This window comes from Paraphaeosphaeria sporulosa (assembly GCF_001642045.1).
Source record: "Paraphaeosphaeria sporulosa strain AP3s5-JAC2a unplaced genomic scaffold CC84scaffold_10, whole genome shotgun sequence".
Taxonomy (NCBI): Eukaryota; Fungi; Ascomycota; class Dothideomycetes; order Pleosporales; family Didymosphaeriaceae; genus Paraphaeosphaeria; species Paraphaeosphaeria sporulosa.
In genome coordinates this window covers 1,085,249-1,094,284 of record NW_017253369.1, presented here as the reverse complement: position 1 = coordinate 1,094,284, position 9,036 = coordinate 1,085,249, and the positions used below count along the sequence as shown (strand labels likewise).

The following is a 9,036-nucleotide window of genomic DNA, read 5'->3' as shown; positions in this document are numbered from 1 at the left end:
AGCTAGCGGAGAAAAGCCTCAGCGCGCCCGTCAATTTTCGAGAGCTTCTGGATGAGATGCGAGGTCAAAGCTTGTTGCTGGAAAAGAAAGCTTCTTCTGTCTCAGCGCGCCTAGATAACCGACTGAAGTTTCTTGAGATCGGGCGAAGCTTGTGCGAGTCCGAACGCGTGAAATATTTGAGCTTGCTGGCTGTCATCTTCTTACCATTTTCTCTGGCTTCGATTCTCAGCATGCAGACAAGGTTTGGAGACTTAACTTATCTACTCTATGATTTCTTTGGGGTTATATCTCTCCTGGGTACTATGACGTTCATCCTGCTAGGTATTGTTCGACTACTGCAATCCGCATATGACATGTTGTATAATTGGATGGAGACTCGGCCGCCATCAACCGGGTACCGAAACGCACAAAGATGGCGGGTTGGCAAAAACGCACCCTTCATTACGATATCAGCATTTCTTGCTCCGTGGGTCCTTACTGTGGCGTCGTTCTTGGTTGCTATGATACACAACGTTGGACTAGGCCTCAAGATTCTTGGCTATGGTTTGGGTGGCATGATAGTTCTCTTCATTGCTAATTTCCTTGTGGTTTGGATGGTTCGAAAATAGCTTGGCTATATGTGTAAATCCATGCCAGCGGCCAAACGCAATATTACTGGTGTTGTACTGTCACTCCATGGTCGCTACGCTAGGAATACCGCGGCGCTGGAGCTGTTAAGATGCACGGCTTTACGGCTTCTGAAACGGTTCCATAGCCAACTGCATCTAACTCACCATCAACAATTGTATATTAATATTGATTTATAATATGCAGCGATTGCGTGGCCATCGTGATATAATGAAAGATCGATTTGTTGTAGGTTCTTTCAAATCCAAGTTAATTTAAGATACCCAGTTCCCGTTTTAACGAACGATCAATTACCTGAGGTATCCTACTATGCCACCAGCGTGGCTCACCTATCCTGGTCGTAGCCCTTCACCTATATTCTCCCTACTGCTATTCGCCATGTCTGTTCTTTCAATGACGTCAATGAGCTGGCTTGTATTCGATAAGGAGCCCATGGATCGAAATGAGGGCTGGCGTTTTGTAGATCTAAAAGTTCATAAACCTTCCTCAAATAAGCGATCCTGTGTTTTTTGGTGGATGATCCAGGGCTTAGCCCTTCTAATGGCTATGGTTGCCATAGAAACATACCCGAAGTGACTCACTGATTGCGCCTCTACCAAATTGTGACAGGATAGTTTATAGCCGGGGTTTACATACTCACGCGAGAGCTTACGCCAGATCGAAACCTGGTGTGGACCGCTAGGTGTTCGCGATATTGCTTATTCGAAGTAACCTAAATAGGCTACAGCTGCCTAAACGGGGAGAGGCTGAGCGTCATGCTGGTCATCTTCCGCGACGCAGTTCCCTCCTTCTCACCAATTCGAGGCACAGGGTTTGTTTGCACACGCATGAACGGTGATTGTGATAGCTCAGCAACACAATAGAGGAAGCGGCTCAGCTTCACGAACGGACTCTCTTAGCCTTACAAGCTCTCATTAAATTTGTCCTATCTTTCGCAATTTGCGTCTGCAACGCATGCAGAAAAGCCAGGGGGGAAGTTCCTGGCCTGCCACAGCCACAACGTGATCTTAAAGTGGAGTGTCTTTTCCACACCAACTCAGACATGGTGGCCAAAGGAGACAAAAGCGCAGAACTAGAGCCATACGAGTACGAACCACTTTCTACGCTCAACACAATCCGTATTTTCTGCCTGGAATCTGCAGACGCGGAAAAGGATCCGCTGAGGGGATATCTCATCCATTTCGACCGCTACGAGGAGCTTGCCAAGTCAGATCATCGGCGGAGATATACCGCTGTGTCGTATACGTGGGGCGCACCAGACTTCGCGGAACGCATTGTGATAAGTAAGCCTGGAAGCGAGCAGGAGAGCTACCTGAAGATTACCGCAAGTGTCAGGGTGATGCTTGAGCACTTCCGTACTAAGCGAAAGAAGAAACTGTACCTCTGGATCGACGCGATCTGTCTTAACCAGCACGACGACGCTGAGAAGGCGCAGCAGATTCCGTTAATGGGAGATATCTACCATCAGGCGCACAAGTCATATTTCTGGCTTGGGTTGGAAGACGGCTTCGACGCCGCTAATGTTTTCACGTATTTCCGTCTATTAGCAATCACGGATTCCAGTCCAGACTTGACAGGTAACTTTGGGAAGGATCGTCCAGAAACAAACCTTGCAAACCAGATTCAAGATTTTCTCAAGAGGGGCTGGTTTTTTCGACGCTGGATACTGCAGGAAGCTGGACTGTCTCGCCATGGACTTATGTGGTGTGGTCTTCACACGATCCAGTATGATCTGTTCGTTTTGGCATGCAGAAAATTGCTCAGGAAGGGCATCGATATTAATAGCGACGAGAAGCGACTTCGCGATACATTCGCCATCAAAACCACGGTAGAGATTCACGATCTTGTACAAGGGTCTCGGAAATCACAGGATGTCCTTGATATGATGTGGAAGTTTCACCAGAGTCAGTGCTCAGACGAGAAGGACCGTATTGGTGCCCTTTACGGACTAATCCCCTCGTCTGAGCGACCACTGCTTAACTTGGCAGCTCCATATCTGCGAATCTACGAATTATGTGCCGTTGAACTTGCGAGGAAGTCTTCTGATGGACTCATAGCACATTTGACACATTTTCAACCGATATACCAGACCAAAAGCATTCGAGCACCTTCTTGGATACCAGATTGGTCACGAGAGAGACATGAGCCTCCATTGCCCATTCTCGTGAACAAGCACATGCTCCTGGGGAAGAATTTCTATGGAAAGCTTCGCCAACAACAGTCCATCGATTATTATGAGGACCAGGAATTGTGGAGAAAGTTCCTAAAGCGCGAATGCCAAGATATACTCCAGTGTACAAGGATGTCCACATATTACGACACCAATGGTACCCAAATAGAGGCACAGTCTTCTAGCTCTACAGAATCCCCAGTCTTAAGAATACAGTGGTATCACCCAATCACACACAGATATGGTATGCCTATCTGTGCAGTCATGGCAGTCCGTTCGAAGCCAGAAGGATCCCGGATTCCTACTGATTTTGCTCAAGATCTACAGACTATTGCCCAAACGCTCCTGGGGGACCCTCGTCTAGATCAATTATGCGCGCTCATTGCACGGATCGTCTTCAAGGACCAGGGGTATAAAGAAGAAACACCAAACGTACTGGCATGCTTCACCGACATAGCCAGCAGGACTCTGGAGCTCGAATCCTTGACGAATCAATTCGACACACAACACCTCTCATCAGGACACGTGGTGCAAGCAATGGCAACGTTGTTTTTCAGATACAGCTTGGCACTCATCGAATGGAACTGTGGGAGTCACAATCACATGTACGCAGTCGGACCTTCCACGCTCGAAGTAGGCGATCGCTTGATACCGCTCAACAACTTGCCGTCAGCCTCGGCACAAAAGAGGACCACCTTCATGCCGGCAATTGACGACTCCTTACTTGAACATCTGATGGGTGTCAAATTGCACAATCGAGAACCTGACACCATTACCAGAGCAGCTCAGGCAGAAACCAAGGCAGAGTCCGTGGAAGTAGCCACAAGGCCGCGTGAGATTAAGCCTCTGCGTGCTACGTATGTAGGCATATGCCTCAGTTCCATGCCGGCTCGTCTCCGAAGCTTCAAGAAGAGTGACGGGTCCCTTGTCACTGATGAATTGGAAAAAGGAATGTTGAGGAGGAAGTTTGCGAAGCTCCGGATAGAGGAGTGTAAGCGTGCAGACGAAGAAGAGGGACCTCCGCCTCATGTTATAGACATCGTGTGAAATAGACCCAAGCACCTAGACGAAGCTTCGTTCTGATCGTTACGTGTGGTGTAGACTGGCGGGAGAAACACCAAATGCTTCCATTCACGTACTGAAAACCTCGAATCGTTTCTCAGGACACAGTCAGATGCTCGCAGTGACATACATATGTAACGGCCACTTGTGTTTCTCCTTGTTTCTCGCTTTTTCAAGCAACCATGCACCCCTAACCAGTCGATTCCTTTCTCTTGCCCGACACCTGGTCAAGTCTTGGGTATTTTCTCAAGGTACAGCTTTGGCTCAGTGAGCAGTGGTGATTGCCGTTGCTCTCCCGTCACAGTATCCCTCAATCAATGCTGAAACGCTTGTTGAACGTCGATCTCAACGTCTTTGAAATTGAGCCACAAACCCCAAGACTTGACTTTGCCTTGATGCTAGTCAACAGATCTTTCCTCCTCCTCCTCCTCCTCCTCCTCCTCCTCCTCCTCCTCCTCCTCTTCTTCTTCTTCTTCCTCTTATCCCAACTGAAGGTGTATAGCTTGATCTCAATCTCCCCCAACCACGACGACTTTTGCTTCTGCTTGCGAACGTCTAGGGTCTCATGAACTTTAGAAGGCCATGATGCGGAGTCTAGGTCGCGCGTATGTGAGTCTCTCCGGCGTCATAGACGTTACAAGGCCTTCATGGTCTGGGGTATCCGTGAAGACTGGGCGCCTTTGTATATGTATTACGTTAGCGTGCCATGACCTGGTATGGGAGGTGAGACCTACGGTCTGCGTGGTGAACGTGTCTTTCCGCCCCTCCCCTACCTACGGATCCATCGCCCGCGTTAGACGTCTGCGGGTGCAAAACAGCGACGCAAAGATGTTGCGCAACCAAGGCTCCAATGTGCAGCCTAAATACAACAGCAGTCTCACGATGAATCCACACGTCGGAGAAGCCGTCGCCTCAGCAACTGCGTCACACGTTGTTTAATTTCGATATGATGCATTCATGTTCTCCACAGGCCAACTACGTGGCGCAGATACACGTCCTCTGCTACCATCTCTTCGACGCAAGCCTTGACGCCTCCCTCCTGTTCTATCACCTACCACCCTAGCAAGCAACCAGTCAAAGATACTAGGCCGTAACACACGTATGCCAGAGACGTATCGCACATATCCCCTGTATGCTGCACAGAAACATCCGCTAATCGAGACAAAATATTATAGAGACAAACAAATAGATACGAGGACGTCGCCGAGTGGCCGCCTCGTGGGTATCACCTTGCTAACGGGAGTAGGAACTCGAACCAAACCGGACCGATAGGAGAAACCGAGCCGCCCGTGGAGGGAAAAAGGAAATGTACCGCTTGGAACGCCGGATTCGAGTGTATGTGTGTTGGTGGGTGTACACGTGAGTGGAGCAGCAGCATTTCGTTAGCCGTATGCCGCGTTGCGGCGTCTTCTCTGCGTCCCCAAGCGTTCTCGCAAAGAAAGCCAGATCACTCCGCCCCAGGCCTTTCCAAATTAATCTTTAGTCGATGCCCCACGCCCTCCCTCTCACAATACTCGCCCAAAAACCTCAGCCCAAACCGCACCGCCTGAACCGGGCTAGTATCGTTCTGAATCGGCAAAAAATACGGACCGCTCAGCTTCGTTGCAGCCATCTTTTCCTTGGCCGCCTTCTTATCCCACTCCGCGCCCGCCCACGTTTTGGGATACATCTTCTCGAGCTCCTCCATTGGCAGCGCAACCCGCGCGTCCGCCGTGTGCCGCTGCAGCTTCTGGTAATGATCGGACAGCAGGCCGAGGTTCTCAGTGAGCTGGGCGTGCTGCTTGGTGAGCTCCGCGACGGAGAGCTCGTGAGGGGAGTCGTGGGCTTTAGGGTTGGGCGCGCGGGGCGCGACATGTGTGCAGATGTTTGCGGCGATGACGGCGCCGAGGTAGGAGCGGAAGCCGTCGAGGTGCGTGAAGTCCTTTGTGAGGCGTGCGTATGAGGAGCACAGGGGGAGGAGAGTCTTCCACGTGGATTCGACTTCGGCGGGGCGGCCGCGGAGCAGGAGTGATTGGTCTTGTGCGTGGTAGGCGGCCATGTAGGAGCTGGTGGGGAGGATAAGCCTTGGGACGGAGGTGGGGATGAGGAGACTTACAGGATGCATTCGAGACCAATGACGGCAGCATGCTTTTGGTCTGCCTTGGTGAACTTTGCAGCTTTGTCGCGCTCCAGCTTCTGGCCTTCGTGCTTTAATGACCGCCCCATTTGGTTCAGCTTCATCGATGATTGCTGCAGGAGAGAAATATCCATCTGTTTTTTGCCACCTAAAGGCGGAATAGAGGCATGTGCTTGTGGATCTAGACGAGCACCCGTCGGTGTTGCGCCTGACCTTCCGGGAGTAGAGTGTTGGCTTTCTGTAGAGTTTGTCCGAAGCATGTTCACCGCCTTCAGATCTTTGCGAGGCGTGACGTATGAACCTTGGCTCTTTTGCGCGCTCAGTTTGTTTGATGCAACTGGAGACGAGGTAATTTGGTCTCTGGGTGTGATAGGGCGGTCTTGTTGGGAGGACACCGTGGACGATCTTGGACGCTTGGCTGGTACCGGTGATGCTTGAGCCGAATCGTCTTGCCGTGGCCGCTTCTCCGTGACCTTGATTGCTGGTACGGGTGCCTTGGACGCAGTTGCCGGGTGCTCAGGGCGGCGTGCTGCGACCTTTGGTATCGGCTTGGTTTTCTTCTCGACACTATCTGGGGCCTTACTTTGCGACGCTGATTTCTGTGCTGGCTCATCGCGTTCCTTCCTAGTGGTAAGGGCATCTCGTCTGGGTGGGAGTGCAAGCAGCCTCTTTAGGGTCTCCCGTGACTTCTTGGAGAACTTGAGCTTCACAATGAGGCTCGGCTCATGGTCATCGCTGTGATCGGCGGGCTCATCAATGGGCGACTTTCCGTTCATCGAAGTTGACCGCGCTCGGGAGACATTTTGCGATGCCTCTCCGTCCTTGCTGGTAACAGGCTTCTTCGATGCACTGCGTTCGGGCACGGGCAAGGTTTTATTTCTGTTGTGATCGGACGATGACACTGAAGTATTGGAGTCCGCTCGGCTTCGCGTCTCTATTCGATCGAGCTCCACCTGAATGTTTGGGGGAAGTGTGGGTGAAAGAATGGTAGGAAGGCCGTGCGGGTTGCTCAGCGGCTGCTCTACTGGTGACAACAATGGCGGCAAACCGTGAGGCGTTGAGTCAGAGGGACCAGATTTGTCAATGTTCATCTTGGATTCTGCAGACTCGGACTTTTGTGATGATGGAGCAGAGTCGGCGCGGTCGCGCTTATCAGGTTTCTCAGATAATTTCTTCTCCGGCCTGCAAATCTATCAGCACAGGCCAAACACAAAGCTCGTCCGACATACCGTTTTGATGGCGCCGATTCATTCTTCTCCTGCTCATAGGCCGAAGCTTGCGCGTTTGACAACTTGACTCCGTTTGTTTGGGTAACACTGGGCTTGGTAGGCTGTAGCGCTGGCGATACCTTCTTGGAGCCCGGCGCGCTGGCGCCATTGGCCTGCTTGTTCTTATAGTCCGCAAGGCTGATCTTCTTCTTGGGCCGTTCACTGGAAACAGTGGCCGACTGGGACCTTGGAAGGGGCGCCTCGGGCTCGTCGTCTTCGCCGGGCTGCAGGGTAAAGCAGTCCCGGTACGGTTCGCGGAAGAGATAGGTTCGGTACTGCAAGTACTCCTCCTCGTACTTGAACAAATGTCCCAGCATCCATGCGCGCGCTTCTTGTGAGCTGTGGTATCGATATGGATTGAGCGAGGGCGTCGAGAGTATGTATGGCGTGCGCGGAACAGCAGTCTTGATGCGCTTGAAAATGCCATCTAGCTGGTCCTGGTCTTCTTGGTCCTGGTCTGATAATTGCTTGCGCTTCAGTCCTGTGGTTGGCACCGATGGCTCGAGCGGCCGCTCAGCGCCAGACATGGTGAGAGCGCAAGTGCGGAGAGTTGCGCGGCGTACGCTTTGGGCGCGGGAAGTCTAGTAGAAAGGGGATGCCTAACAATGGGTATGTTCCGGGTATAGAGCGTGGAGGAAGCAATAGGACATGAAGGTGATCGTGTGCGGGCGGGGCCTAAAAGCGCGCGGGGGTTCGTAGGTCGCGGGAGGTCGTCGCGACGTCGGTGAATGCGGCGACAGGCGCGTTAAAGTGAGGGGCAGTGGGAGGAGCAATTGGAGTCTGAATAGCAGCGTCAGCACAACAATCGCATCGCGCTGGTATTATCAGAGCGCAACGCGCTAAGCATACTGACCGTGTATACGTCGGAGCGTCGGTGCAACCTCAGCCTGTGGCCCGCAAAAGGTGATCTGGGCAGGAGCATCCGACCATTCTAGGCTCCTCAATGTGAACCGGGGCAGCAGGGTCGGCGTTTGCAAAAAGTGAGTGCGGCGGCCGCCTACGCGCACGAGAACGAGCTCTGGAGAACGTGCAGCCGGTGACGCTGGACCTGGAGACGCTTGGCGCATCTGATGCATCATTGCTTCTGATTGGCTGGCGCATTTGCTGCCCTCCAGCTCCATCTCTGAACCCTTGCGCTCGCTATAGTGACGTTTCCGCCAGCTTTGTACTGCGCCGGCAGCGGAATCCTACAAAAGTGATGCTATCGCGCAGGCTCTGTACTCCTGGCGGCGTCGTTGTCGCTAGTTGTCCAGGCACACAAGCCATCATCCCACGTCGGCCCGCAGACGATCGTCCCAACACCCTGGCTCGCCTCCCGCTCAACGGCTTCACAGCCGAAGCGCACCCATCCATAAGCAGCCAACAGTCGCACCTTGCAAAACGAGGTGGGCCACGCTCACCGCATTACCACAAAAGCACATACATTGGTCTTCAACAAGTCAGCAACCTGCTCCGATACTGAGTCGCCGATGAGACTTTGATGCATTACACTGGTGATAGAAAGAGTGCGTGGAGTAGGAATGCGTGGGCTCAGTAATGCCTTGTTTAATCAACTGAGTACCTGTAGGGCAAGAAATTCAGTTTGCCATGATTATGCGCGCGAAGAACCCACTGCGCGGTTCTGAAGTGGCCACGAGATACAAAGGTCGGGCAAGAGACATGAAACACTTCGTCCACTAGAAACTACAACATATGTCGCGTAATCTGCACAAAACTTCTCACAGAACATTCGACGCACTGCGCCACTCTCAATTCCATTTCTAGTTTTCTAAAGCAGAAACGCCAGAGCCCAG

At 52.1% G+C, this 9,036-nt stretch overlaps 3 protein-coding genes across 3 annotated transcripts; all 3 read left to right on the top strand.

Moving 5' to 3' along the window:
• CC84DRAFT_216170 (uncharacterized protein) lies at nt 1–699 on the top strand. Its single transcript, XM_018185608.1, has one exon. It carries the CDS (start codon nt 57–59, stop codon nt 606–608), a length of 552 nt encoding a protein of 183 aa, XP_018032096.1. The 5' UTR covers nt 1–56; the 3' UTR covers nt 609–699.
• Nucleotides 700–1,669: 970 nt separating this feature from the next.
• CC84DRAFT_1099787 (uncharacterized protein) lies at nt 1,670–2,581 on the top strand (the record flags this gene model as incomplete). Its single annotated transcript, XM_018174840.1, has 1 exon — nt 1,670–2,581. A coding segment is annotated over one exon (912 nt), but the record flags the coding sequence as incomplete, so codon positions are not given.
• Nucleotides 2,582–8,405: 5,824 nt separating this feature from the next.
• On the top strand, nt 8,406–8,965 carry CC84DRAFT_1167891 (uncharacterized protein). Its single transcript, XM_018179281.1, has one exon. The coding sequence runs from the start codon at nt 8,442–8,444 to the stop codon at nt 8,703–8,705; it is 264 nt and encodes an 87-aa protein (XP_018032094.1). The 5' UTR covers nt 8,406–8,441; the 3' UTR covers nt 8,706–8,965.
• The last annotated feature ends 71 nt before the right edge of the window (nt 8,966–9,036 follow it).